The sequence below is a fragment of the Budorcas taxicolor genome, chromosome 5, assembly GCF_023091745.1.
Source record: "Budorcas taxicolor isolate Tak-1 chromosome 5, Takin1.1, whole genome shotgun sequence".
Taxonomy (NCBI): domain Eukaryota; kingdom Metazoa; phylum Chordata; class Mammalia; order Artiodactyla; family Bovidae; genus Budorcas; species Budorcas taxicolor.
The window spans coordinates 62790634-62804229 of NC_068914.1; the positions used below are offsets into that span (position 1 = coordinate 62790634).

A 13596-nucleotide genomic window follows, 5' to 3' on the forward strand; every position below is an offset into this window, starting at 1 on the left:
CTGGCATTTTGCATGATATACTCTGCATATAAGTTAAATAAGCAAGGTGACAATATACAGCTTTGAGGTACTCCTTTACCAATTTGGAACCAGTCTGTTGTCCCATGTCCAGTTCTAACTGTTGCTTCTTGACCTGCATACAGATTTCTCAGAAGGCAGGTAAGGTGTTCTGGCATTCCCACCTCTTGAAGAATTTTCCAGTTTGTTGTGATCCACACAGTCATAGGCTTTAGTGTAGTCAATGAAGTAGAAGTAGGTGTTTTTCTGGAATTTTCTTGCTTTTTCTATGATTCAACAGATGTTGGCAATTTGATCTCTGGTTCCTCTGCCTTTTCTAAATACAGCTTGAACATCTGGAAGTTCTTGGTTCACATACTGTTGAAGCCTGACTTGGAAATTTTGAATATTACTTTGCTAGCATGTGAGATGAGTGCAATTGTGCAGTAGTATGAACATCCTTTGGCATTGCCTTTGTGATTGGAATGAAAACTGACCTTTTGCAGTCCTGTGGCAACTGCTGAGTTTTCCAAATTTGCTGGCATCTTGAGTGCAGCACTTTAACAGAATCATCTTTTAGGATTTGAAATAGCTCAACTGGAATTCAACCACCTCCACTAGCTTTGTTTGTAGTGATGCTTCCTAAGGCCCACTTGACTTTGCATTCCAGGATGTCTGGCTCTTGGTGAGTGATCACACCATTGTGGTTATCTGGGTTTAAGATCTTTTTCGTATAGTTCTTCATGTAGTTTTACCACCTCTTCTTAACATCTTCTGCTTCTGTTAAATCCATACCATTTCTGTCCTTTATTGTGCCCAACTTTGCATGAAATGTTCACTTGGTGTCTCTAATTTTCTTGAAGAGATCTCTAGTCTTTCCAAGTCTATTGTTTTCTTTATTTCTTTGCATTGATCACTGACGAAGTCTTTCTTATCTCTCCTCACTATTCTTTGGAACTCTGCATTCAGAGGTATGTATCTTTTAGCCATTTTTATATCTTTGAGAAATGTATATTCAGATTCTTTCCCCATTTTGCAATGGAATTGTCTTTATATTACTGAGCTGCAAGAGTTCTTCATATATTCTGGATATAAAATGCTTATATAAAAGATGCAAATATTTTCTCTCGTTCTGTGGGTTGCATTTTTACTTTCTTGATTATATTCTTTGAAACACAAAAGTTTCTAATTTGATGAAATCCAACTAATTTTTTTACTGCTTGTTTTTCTTTTGGTGTCATAACTAAGAATTGTTTGAGTAGTCTATAGTTTCTTATAAGAATTTTATTATTTTAGCTCATATTTAGGTCTTTGTGGTCTATTTTGATTTAATGTTCACAAGAGCAAGGTCTGTACTTACCAAAGGCTAAAAATAACATAAATAGATGATAAATACTAAAGTATTATTCAATAATAGTGGGATATGTAAATAAATTTTCTATATGTGATGGTTGTGTGTAGTGTGGTTAGGTATACGTGTGCTTAGCTGCATCCAACTCTTTGTGGCCCCATGGACTATCACCCATCAGACTCCTCTGTCCATGGGATTTTCCAGCAAAAATAATGGAGCAGCTTGCCATTTCCTACTCCAGGGGGATCAAACCTGCATCTCTGCACTGGTAGGTGGGACTAGCACCACTTCAGAAGCCCATGGTTATATCTGAGAGTGTTGTTAAACATAGGAGATCTATGTCAATGCATTTAGAGATAAAGTGCCATGATATTTGTAACTAACATTCAAATGGTTCAAAAACAAGGATAGAAATATATGTTTGTACATTTTTTGTGTATATGTAAGTAAAATGGAGAAGAGAAAATAAATTGATAAATTGGTGAATCCCAGTGAAGAGTACACGGTTAGGTGTTCATTGAACTATTCTGCAACATTTTTGTCGGTTGAACATTTTTGAAATAAAAAGCTGGAGCTAGAAAAGTACACTAAGGGCTCAGCTCTAACACTCATGAATTTAACTGTTGGCTTAAGTGGTGATAGGAAATAGGAAAAGGAGTACATCAAGGCTGTATATCATCACCCTGCTTATTTAACTTCTACGCAGAATGCATCATGAGAAATGCTGGGCTGGAGGAAGCACAAGCTGGAATCAAGATTGCCAGGAGAAATATCAATAACCTCAGATATGCAGATGACACCACCCTTATGGCAGAAAGCAAAGAGGAACTAAAGAGCCTCTTGATGCAAGTGAAAGAGGAGAGTGAAAAAGTTGGCTTAAAGCTCAACATTCAGAAAACGAAGATCATGGCATCCAGTCCCATCACTTTATGGCAAATAGATGGAGAAACAGTGGTAACAGTGTCAGACTTTATTTTTGGGGGCTCCAAAATCACTGCAGATGGTGATTGCAGCCATGAAATTAAAACAGGCTTACTCCTTGGAGTGAAAGTTTTGACCAACCTAGACAGCATATTAAAAAGCAGAGACATTACTTTGTCAACAAAGGTCCGTCTAGTCAAGGCTATGGTTTTTCCAGTGGTCATGTATGGATGTGAGAGTTGGACTATAAAGAAAGCTGAGCACAGAAGAATTGATGCTTTTGAACTGTGGTGTTAGAGAAGACTCTTGAGAGTCCCTTGGATTGCAAGGAGATCCAACCAGTCCATCCTAAATGGGATCAGTCCTGGGTGTTCATTGGAAGGACTGATGTTGAAGCTGAAACTCCAATATTGTGGCCACCTGATGTGAAGAGCTGACTCATTTGAAAAGACCCTGATGCTGGGAAAGATTGAAGGCAGGAGGAGAAGGGGATGACAGAGGATGAGATGGTTGGATGGCATCACTGACTCAATGGACATGAGTTTGGGTAGACTCTGGGAGTTGGTGATGGACAGGGAGGCCTGGCCTGCTGCAGTTCATGGGGTCGCAAAGAGTTGGACAGGACTGAGCAACTGAACTGAACTAAGTTGTGATAGGAATGGTTTGGGGGGATGGGTTGGGTTGTTCTTTTTTTTTTTTTAGTTACTGCTATTGTTTCAAGCTCCCCAGATAATTCTAAAGGGGAGCCAGGTTTGAGAAATATGATTCTGGGTCTTCCTGGATTCAGATGGTTAAAGGGAACGAGCCCCACCTATGTGTGGCCAGAAGTAAACAGAAAAAGAGAAAGAAAGAAGAAAACATATTTAATGGAAATACACATAAATCAGAAATGTTAGAAGTATTCTACTGTTTAATGTAAATCAAAGAGGAAAGGGCATCTTTTATTACATGTAAACAATCTTAATAGCTTCGAAAGAAAGACTGTGGGGTAGGGTGGAAGAGCATTTGCCGCTTAGAAGGAGGAAGCCAGATTAGGTGGTCTCGTGGGTGGATCCACTCAAATTACCAAAAAGACTGGTTATACTTGAAATGCCAAGGCTGGGGTTGTTAGGCAGTTTTAGAGTCAGAATTGTGTTTGAAGTCAGGTACCTCTAGTTATGAGATATATTATGTCACCTAAGATATTTAACCTGTCTAGACTTCATTTTTCTCATCTGTACAATAAGAATACTACTTTTCAGATTTTTGTGAGGATTAAATAAAATTAGGCATGCAGAGTACTCAGCATAGGGGTGCCACACAGAAAACTCATATTATTTGAAAACTGTGGGTATGAGATTTTCTCATTTCTCATAATCCTACTTCATTTTTTTTTAAAAAAATCGATTACATTTTTAGTTTATAAAGTCTTAAAAAGAAAGTCTGTGGACATCTCAGACATGACTAACAAATGTTAGGCCTGGGAACTAATACTTGAGTATGAAGCACGCATGTGCTTAGTCGTGTCTGACACTTTGTGACCCCATGGACTGTAGCCTGCCAGGCTCCTCTGTCCATGGAATTTCCCAGGCAAGAATACTGGAGTGGGTTGCCATTTCCTCTCCAGGGGATCTTCCCGACCCAGGGATCAAATCCAGTCTCCTGCATCTCCTGCATTGGCAGATGGGTTCTTTACCAGCTGAGCCAGCAGGGAGTACCTACTCTTACTTCCAGAAGTACCATGCTCATCGATGAGAGCAGACAGTGTCCAGTTAGGAGGAGGAGTCTCCCATCCAAGCCCAAATTATTACAGAGGTAACCATCATTTGGTTTAAGACACTTGCTCAACACCACTCCCCTTTCACCAAAGAAGAAAGAACTGATGTGAACAGTTTTTCCTCTTATAACTATTAACAGTTATCTTACTATGTGTCTTATCTACACACACACACAAAACTAGTCTGTGTTTTACTGACTCAAATATTCAAGTCAAGGTGTTTGTTAGATTATTTAAAAAAACATGAGACAATGGTTTTTTAAGACATAATGAAAAGGTCATGTACACATATTCATTTAGGCAAGACCTTGTAAAGTGAGCCAACCCAAGCTCCATTTAATGTGGTCAAATAGTCAGTTGTCCAAGGCATCTCCAAGACAGTGACTCAGAATAAACAAAAATCAAATTATCCTTTCAGGTATTCATTTTAGAATAACATGGCAAATAATCAAGGAGATGAGCATTTGCTTCAATGTTTGAGCTACTCTGTTTTGAATAAATTGTTCCTTAGCAAAATTTAAGGAGTTTCTTAAGAGGAACACTTTGGGTACACTAACATCTACTGCGTACCATGGGAGAAAGAATAAGAACCGACCAAGCTCACAAAGAAAATGCAAAATGTACTCAGAAATGCCTAGCAAATTCTTATAATTAGAGCAAATGTTAACTGAGCTATGTTTTTCTTAGCACTATCATTTGGTGTTAATAGCTATTTGCTTCTAAACTTCGAGATGATAACCAGAGGGATTAGGCCACCTTTGAAAATGTCTGGTTTAGCAACATTTAAGTGAAATCTTTTGCAAGAGAGTCCAAGACCTGTTTTTAGATTTGTTAGCAGGTTAAAGTTTAAACTGTAAAAAGACTAACTGGCAGTTTTACACGTCCAGACAAAAAAATGTCAGACTCCTGATAATTGAACTTAGTCCTTAAAGATAACAGACAATGGCAAATTAACTAATGGGAAATTGCTTTCGGCAAACACCTCATTCTGGAAGAGCACAGCTGGTAACTTAGATAGCATTGCTGCAGCTGCAACTCACCTACTTAATATGGACCACATGCTGTTGCTGCTGCTGCTGCTGCTAAGTCACTTCAGTCGTGTCCGACTCTGTGCAGCCCCATAGACGGCAGCCCACCAGGCTCCCCCGTCCCTGGGATTCTCCAGGCAAGAACACTGGAGTGGGTTGCCATTTCCTTCTCCAATGCATGAAAGTGAAAAGTGAAAGTGAAGTCACTTAGTCGAGTCCGACTCAGAGACCCCACGGACTGCAGCCCACCAGGCTCCTCAGTCCATGGGATTTTCCAGGCAAGAGTACTGGAATGGGGTCCCATTGCCTTCTCTGATGGACATAGTTTATGCATTTAAATACCTAGATTTTATCTTATTTTAACTGGACACAAACTTACACATGAATTACACAATGCCATGTATTTTGCTACCAAAAAATCTCTGTCATAATCCTACCCTAAATTTGTTAATCACATGTACCCACTGAAACATAAAGGTAGATTTTAATAAAGTTATAACTTCATAACTTAATTTTTATCTAAGGTGAGATGATTTATTTTCCTGGTTTCGGTTAATATGAACCTTGGTAGGTAGATGTTCCTGGAAATATTTTAGGAAATATTAGGTCTATAAAAGATCACATTATAACTTTTGAGGTATTGAAATATTCTTAGAATGAATAGATGATGCAGTAATTCAATATATAATTCAAGTGAGCTTAGTAGTTTTCTGTGGTGGTGGTGGTATAGTCACTAAGTTGTGTCTGACCTTTGCAACCCCATGGACTGTAGCCTGCCAGGCTTCAGTCCATGGGATTCTCCAGGCAAGAATACTGCCATTTCCTCCTCCAGGGTAGTAGTTTCCTACAGCCTGGAAATTGAATCCTCTTTCCTAAAGCACAAAAATGTGCCTGGGCAGAAAACAAATAGTTACCTTACTTAACCTGAATAAATTCTTTTCAGGACTTCCTGGAATAGAATTGGCCACTATGTGAAAGGTAATACTCTGTTTCTATGTTTGGTGGTTGGGATTTATCAGTAAACAAAGATTCCTGTTCTTACAGAATTTTCATTCTATAGGGAGGAGTCAGACAAACAATAGATGTAGTGAAGAAATATATCTGAGAAAATGATAGGGAAGTGGCAAAGAGAAAGCAGAGCTTATCTCCTCTCATGATGGGAATAGAACGGCTAGGAGAAGCATCTGGTCCTTCCAAAACCAGTGCATGGATCTGGTTTGACCCTATCAAGAGAGGGGAAAGCTTATTCCAAGAGTCAGGAGCAGTTTTGACATGTGTTGAAGAAGTTGAGACTTCCAGAAGAGCCAGAATCTATTTTTGACCCCCAGATTCTATGCCTAATATAAGAGAATAATGAAATGTATCCGTAGAGAACTTAGCTGAGGACATGTCTTACAGTGGGCAGCTCACTATTTGTTCCAGAGACATTCTACCTTTCCTTTGCCCTCAGAGATGCAGTCTTTCTTCTAGTACTGAAATAATTAGTTTGAAAGACAGCAACTTTACCCATAGACCACTAGGAAGTAGGCTAGCACACTATATAGAGAGAATTTAATACAATGTTCTTAATGAAATAAAATCACACTAGATGTTAACCAATGGGACCAAGTTAACCACTTAGTAGGTGTAATAACTTTCATCCCAGTAGGTTACCTTCAGTAGTCATCTATACATCTATCAGGTCAGTTTACTCAGTCATGTCCGACTCTGTGACCCCATGGACTGCAGTACACCAGGCTTCCCTGTCCATCACCAACTCCTGGAGCTTCCTCAAGCTCATGTCCATTAAGTCATTGATACCATCCAACCATCTCATCCTCTGTCATCCCCTTCTTCTCCTACCTTCTACCCATCTGTCCTATCCATCTATCCAAGCATCCAATTTTACTGAGCATCTGGGTCCTGACATTGTGCTAAGCATTGGTAGGGAAACTAGCTATGAGCCCCATCCTTGTGATGTTTACAGTCTAGTGAAGAAAAACATTGATCCAGGTATTACATGTATGATGAATGCTCTGAGAGCAGCATTTTCCAGAAGACTATAACAAAGAGACATGGTTTTTAATCATTCATTTGCCAAGGATTATCTGAAGCCAAATTTTCAAATACAAAAGACTGATATTCTGTAAACTCATTTCTAGAATAATTCCATTATAAGAAATACGGTGCCCATAGCAGGAGAGTGAAGCGGCTATAGCATCCATGAAACCTGACTCTCCCAACTTTTCAAAGTTCTTGCCATTTACTGTTATAGGACATGGTGTCTTCTGTACCCCTTTCCCATAACTTAGTTTAAGGTTCACCACAAAGTAGAGTCTCAGTAGCGTTTAGTTGGTTTGAAGGGTGCCACTTATTTAGCAACAATGGGATTGCATTTTCCCCACAAATGAAGTCTTAGGAAGAACCACACATCCAGCTGCTCTTCTAGAAGCAGAAGCGTGCAAACCAGAGCATGCCCTTGCTCTCCCCATGTATGAGAGGTTTCTGCACATTTACAGGGAGCAGTGGTGAGGCCAGAATCTCCTACCTTTGCTCTAGTCATGTGATGAGTTGCTGAGATAGCTCCCCTCTATCCAGTGAGGGCAGCAGTCATCTCACTTTTCACATGACTAAAATCCACTTTAGAAACACGGTCAGAGAAAATTTAACTAACTCTGGCCATTCCATTTGGTTAGTTACTTGATGGCTCATTCTCGTAATTCTTGATATAACCACCCTAAATCATCCACTGGTAATTACACTGTATTACTCACCTTGCCATACTTTATTTAATGTGTCATTCTATGCTGCTATTCCAAAATCAGATTATAATATGGTATAACCATGTTATTCAAAGAATATACTCACTGCTACTTGGTGGCAAAAATAATCCATTGATATTTCGAGGTTTGCTGTGATAAAAGATACAACTGATCTTCACACAACCAAGAGGTTGAGTTTCCCAGAAGCATGAAATACTGCAGTTTTGCTAGATAAAGGAGGTGAGGCAAATGTAATGATGAGATGCCGTAATCACAGTAAATACAATGTGCTGCAACACAACATTACAACAACTACTGTAATTGCTGATTGACGATTATGTGTGTTTCTAGGCTTCATTTCTAAGCTCTGTTATTTAAAGATGCAATGGGTACTCCTCAAACACATTTGCCCATTTTTTTAAGAATTTAAGTTGAGCAAAGTGTAAAATGCCTAAAATTAAGTCATTGGAGGAAAGAACAATTTCTTTTCTATTGTGTTGTAAGAGTACAGAGTTCAATATTATCGGAAGGAGATGCTTATAACAAACATGATAATGTTGAATAATTCTACCTGCATTTCCATGTGTCTAAATCTGCAAAGTGGATCTAAACATTTTCCCTCTCTCCATAACGAGCACACTGTATCACTGCCAAGGGCCTCTTCACAGTGTCGGAATCGGCACTGGGAACCCTAAAAGAAAAAAGTAAACAGTGTAGAAAACTCAATATATGAATGTCAGTATTTAACAATAGATTACTTATCAATTAAATAAAGTATGAGATCAAATTAAAATTAAAAAACACTACAAATCCAAGACCATCAAGTCTAAATTTTAGCAAAGTATCTAATTTTAGTGAGACTGATAAAATAATCTAATGATTAAATAGTACATTCCATAAGTCACTGATAAAATTCTCATATTCTTGCCTGGAAGATCCCATGGATGGTGGAACCTGGTAGGCTACAGTCCATGGGGTTGCAAAGAGTCAGACATGACTGAGCAACTTCACAAGGATAAATATATAAAAAGGTCAGTGACCCTCTTGATCACAATCTAATGACAGAGGGATCTAATTTTCCTTATAAAGCCAGAATTATTTTTAAGAATCATCATCCATATTCTAATTGCAGAGATTATCTCTATTAATCATAACTTTTATTAGATAAGTATTTTCTTACTCAGATTAGGGACGTACTGTTCAGTGTGCTTATAGAGGGAAAGTGAACGGAGTTTAAACTTTTTTATTGTGGAATTTTAAATATTTAGCACATTGTGCTAAGTTATACACACATATATATGTATACATTTACATCATTATATCTCAACAAAAGCAAATGTGGATTATTTGAATGGGCTGCTATTTTTTCTTATCTTTTATCTTTTACACATAGATCAACAGCTGGGAAAACAGCAGGTCATTGTCTTTTTCAGCAGAGGGGTGGGTGACATAGAATAAAAGTAAACATATCCTATTAAGCTCATCCCTTTTTTGACAGGTTTCAGGGTTGTTCCTTATTATTTTTTTTCCCCACCTTCTTACTGTCTGTCTTCACTCTCTCCTTTTTAAGGTGGGTCTGTAGATCTCATAGACCTGGATAGCAGGCAGAAACCAGATAAACCAGGATTTGAATGCCTGACTCTATTTTGCCCATAGTCACAAAATCAATCCATTACTCACTCTCTGTGCCTCAGTTTCCTCATCTGTAAAAACGGAGTAAAATGCCCTTCTCACATACTGTTGTAAAAATTAGGGGAGATAAGGTAATGTAATTGCTATTATTTTTTTTTCATTTAATTATTTATTGATAACGTAGAATTTGAGGATATAGCAGTGAAACAGACAAAACTCTCTGCCCACACAGAACATAAATTCTATTATTTATCATCATCCCAGGGTTTAATCTTAAGGTAACAGGTAATGGAAGTGGATCTAATTCCTACAGTCTAAGAGGCTGACTCTATTCAGTTGTCCTAGCAGAGATGAAATGCTTCAAACCATACACACCATGTCTTTCACTGGGTTCATTCTGACATGAACATGAAGCTCCAAACATTGAATTTCTACATTTATTTGGCTTCATTGAGATCCACTAATCCAAATCACTTAGACATTTTTTCCCATTTTAACTTTATAAACTTGAATTCTTATTTGGCCAATTTGTATTATTTTTTGCCTTTTCCATGATATTAATTATTTACTATTACTTTGACAGAGGAAAATTCAATAAATTCATTAATAAATTCCATAATAAGGAATCAATTAGATTTATTAAACTGAGTTTGATAGTGAAGCTGAATTTAACTATTTGAATATGTATGACTGGAATCACATTAACCAAAATATCATATGCTTTAATATTAGTAATTTGATGTTTCAAGGAGCCATAATATAGGCAAAAGTGCCACATGAGGATTAAATAGCCATAGGCTTGTAACTGGCATATAGAAGGATAGTTTCAGATAATTTTAAATATTATCAGATTTCCTCAGAGAAACTCAACATATCAAAAATACATGATAAGGTTTTACTTCATATTTTAAGTATGTACAATATTTTGTGGGAAAATAGTAAATTTTGACTCAGCAATGCAAATAAACTGTTGCCATATTTTCCTTCGTTCTACTAAAAAGCTTAAGCATGTGGAATACGTACCATAAGTTGTACAATATTTACCTTTATGCATGTGGAATTAAAAAAGAAATAGCAGTCATTCCCAACTTCTGCCATTTTCAACTCTCTTGCTGCTAATCCAATGTTTTTTAATATAAGAATTGCAGGAATGCAAATATAAGAACTATCAGTGTGTAAGGGGAAAAAGAATTTCTTTTCCACAGTCTTTCAGGCTATCAGTAGTATTCCTTTAAAACTGACCTCCTGTTGACAGTATATTACACAATAGATAATTCTTAAAGAAATTTAAATTAGAAGATACCTTCTCTAGCTTTGCAGAAATGTTGAAAGTGGTTGCTAGTAAGCACACAAACTCAAACTTCCAGAATTTTCCTCATTGTTACCTAATTCATTATTTGCTCATCATAAATGACCTCACATCTAACTGTAGGCTAGTTTACCTTAGTGAATACTGTACAGTATTTCTGTTACTCAATTAAGTTATTAACTGGAAAAAGCTAATACAAATAAAACAGTATATTTTATCTTTCAATGTTCTGATTAAATATGGAAAATAAACTAGCTCATACTTTCATAATTAGGAAATATTACATATTTTACAAGTTAATTATTTTCTAGACTCATTTCTATGTACGAGTTGAAAACAAAACTAAAATTTTTATATAAGTAAATATGCTATATTTATTTTAAGATGAAAACAAAATTATGTACTCACCACTATCCACTGATTTGGGAAAAAAAGCATTCAGATTGGGATATTTAATAGTACCTGAAAATAAGTTGGACTACTTATTCATCTTATAGCTATAGTCCATTCATTCTTCATCCATCATTAAAAGGGAAATAGCTTCTTCCTATAGCAGTAAGTTTCCAGATGCTTGCAAATTTTGATAATTTGTTGAAAGCAAAGTGAAGTACTCCAATTCTCAGAATGAGACATTTCAATCAGCAGTTATTCAGATCTTTCTTCATCTTAATATCTTTACTAAAAACTAGAACCTAGAAGAAATTAATAAAAAAATTCATAGTAGGTAATTTAGGAGATGCCATAGAGATGAGAAATTACAATAGATCAACATGTATTTTTAAATACCTTTGTACTTTTAATCAGAAATTTATAAGATCAAGACATATATTCACTTTGGTTAAGTGAAACAGACTAAGTTGGTATGAACTTGAGTACACTGCTTTAGAATAAAAATCTAGAAAGTATGCTAAAATTTATAAAAGAATTATAATTGTAAATAAGGGAAAATAATAAAGTCAAAAATAAAAAGAAGAGCCATGCAGCACTGAAAGTAAATGAAGTAGAAAATAAAGACTTAACTTAAATCCTTGAAAATATTAGCAATGATATATAGAAAAACCTAATATCTCAACTTTTGTTTTGCCCTACCTTCTAATTCTAGAATAACAATGCACCCATCTCAAGCACATAGCTTACTGGGAGAAACACCCCTAAGAAATAGCTGTAAGTGGTCTTTGCCTCCAGATAAACTTCCTCTCCACATAGGAACTTACAGCTAGCTGCATTGCACTATAATCAAATAGTGTTACCAAACACTATTATCGCATGATTACATTAACATCACGATTAAAGCCATTGTGAAAATCCATGTTTTACATAGGAGAAAGGCTGAAAAAATGTTTTATCTCTTGAAATTAGTTTTGAACAACTATGTTCCATTAGAAACAGCAAAAACACAAACCCACAAGGGGATTTTTTTTTTTTTTTTTTTGGTCATTGTGAATAGATCTGTGAATTTTGGTAGTCTTTAGCATGCCTGGAGCCCTAATTTCATTTTCTTTTTTTTCCAACTCTCTTGTCCTTTCCTTTCTTTCTTTCTATCCTCTTTTCCCTACTTTTTCCTTATTCTCTTCATTTCTTTCCTGTTGTGAAATTCCTTCTAGTTTTTCAGGGAAAGCTATGACCATACCTAGGATGACTTTTCTCTCTGTAATGAGTAAAGTAGAGTTATGAGAAATTTGCCTGCACAACTCAGGGTAGGCCTGCAAATTTTGTTTTTTGAGTGTGTTGGCCAAGATATACTCTGCACTGTATATTTCATTTTTGGTTCATGCCAGAACACTAACACATTAGAGAAAAAAGTCTTTCTTCCAGATTGTGTAATCCTGTAACACCGCTTTTAAGTACTGGGGCTGGCAGTCAGTCCTTGCTGGCCCTTCAGACTTATGAGAATCAAAGGGGCGGGCTGCTCATTGTCAGTCAGAGCGGAAGTCCAGACTGCGAGTGTGAACTGGGCCAGTGGCTCCCCCTAGTGTTGGACTACCTCGTTTCTGCTGGAGGCTTTACTCCAGGCACTGATGAAATCAAAGCATTAGAAATAGAGTGCTTCTTAAAATATGGTTTAGCTTTGCTGCTACTTTCAAACAGCAAGTGGAATATTTTGGAAGGTGATCTTCAGAAACTATAGAAGGTTGGACCTAAAAGATTCTCTGGCAGTTTGGGAAATGACAGTTGCAAGTTTTAAGTTATTTCATTGTCGTCCCTTGAGTCCCATGAAACAAGCTCTTAGTTTAGGACTCCCGTGGAGGAACAAAAAGTCACTGGTTTTTGACTATGCAATGTTATGGCCTTTCTGGTCTCAAGATCTCCCATTAGGTGTTTTCAGCCACTGCACCCCCGCCTGCCCGCCCCCCCCCCCCCCCTGCCCATCCCCGAGGCCCTTTTTTATTTATTTTTCTTATGAGAAAGCCAAAGATAGTAAAAGAAAAAGTAAATATTTTTGTATGGCAGATCTCTTCTTCCCTCCCTCCCCTCTGAATCCAGCAATCAAAAAACAGTGACTTTTTTTTGAGGGATATTTTATTCTTTGGGAATTCCCTTATACATAGATACTTCCAAGTGAAATATAGTAGTTTAATTTTCTGAGGGCTAAATCAGGAAAATGCTGAGCACTTTGATGCCTGCAGATAAGACAATTATAGAAATGAGACTTGGGCTTTGTCAAAGCACCTAAAAGATGGCAGTAATCAAAAGTCCCTATTCCAGACTACTTGCTTCAGTGAGAAAGGCTACTATTACTAAAAGTTTATTTATTTTTTCAGCCGTTGATTGTTATTACTTACCCTCCGAAATTCTTTTGAGGAGTAAGTCAGAGCTGTTTTTAGCTCTGCAGTTGATTGCTGACAAGTACTCAAGCCATT

General features: G+C 37.0%; 1 protein-coding gene across 1 annotated transcript in view; it reads right to left on the bottom strand.

Moving 5' to 3' along the window:
* Positions 1-10524, bottom strand: part of C5H12orf50 (chromosome 5 C12orf50 homolog) — a 28636-nt gene extending 18112 nt beyond the window's left edge. Inside the window, exons 1-3 of the mRNA XM_052641334.1 lie at positions 10471-10524; positions 8366-8485; positions 7901-8021 (exon numbers count right to left, since the gene is read on the bottom strand). Of these exons, the coding sequence (XP_052497294.1) occupies positions 7901-8021; positions 8366-8485; positions 10471-10524 (295 nt within the window). The remainder of the gene's footprint in view (positions 1-7900; positions 8022-8365; positions 8486-10470) is intronic.
* Positions 10525-13596: the final 3072 nt, after the last annotated feature.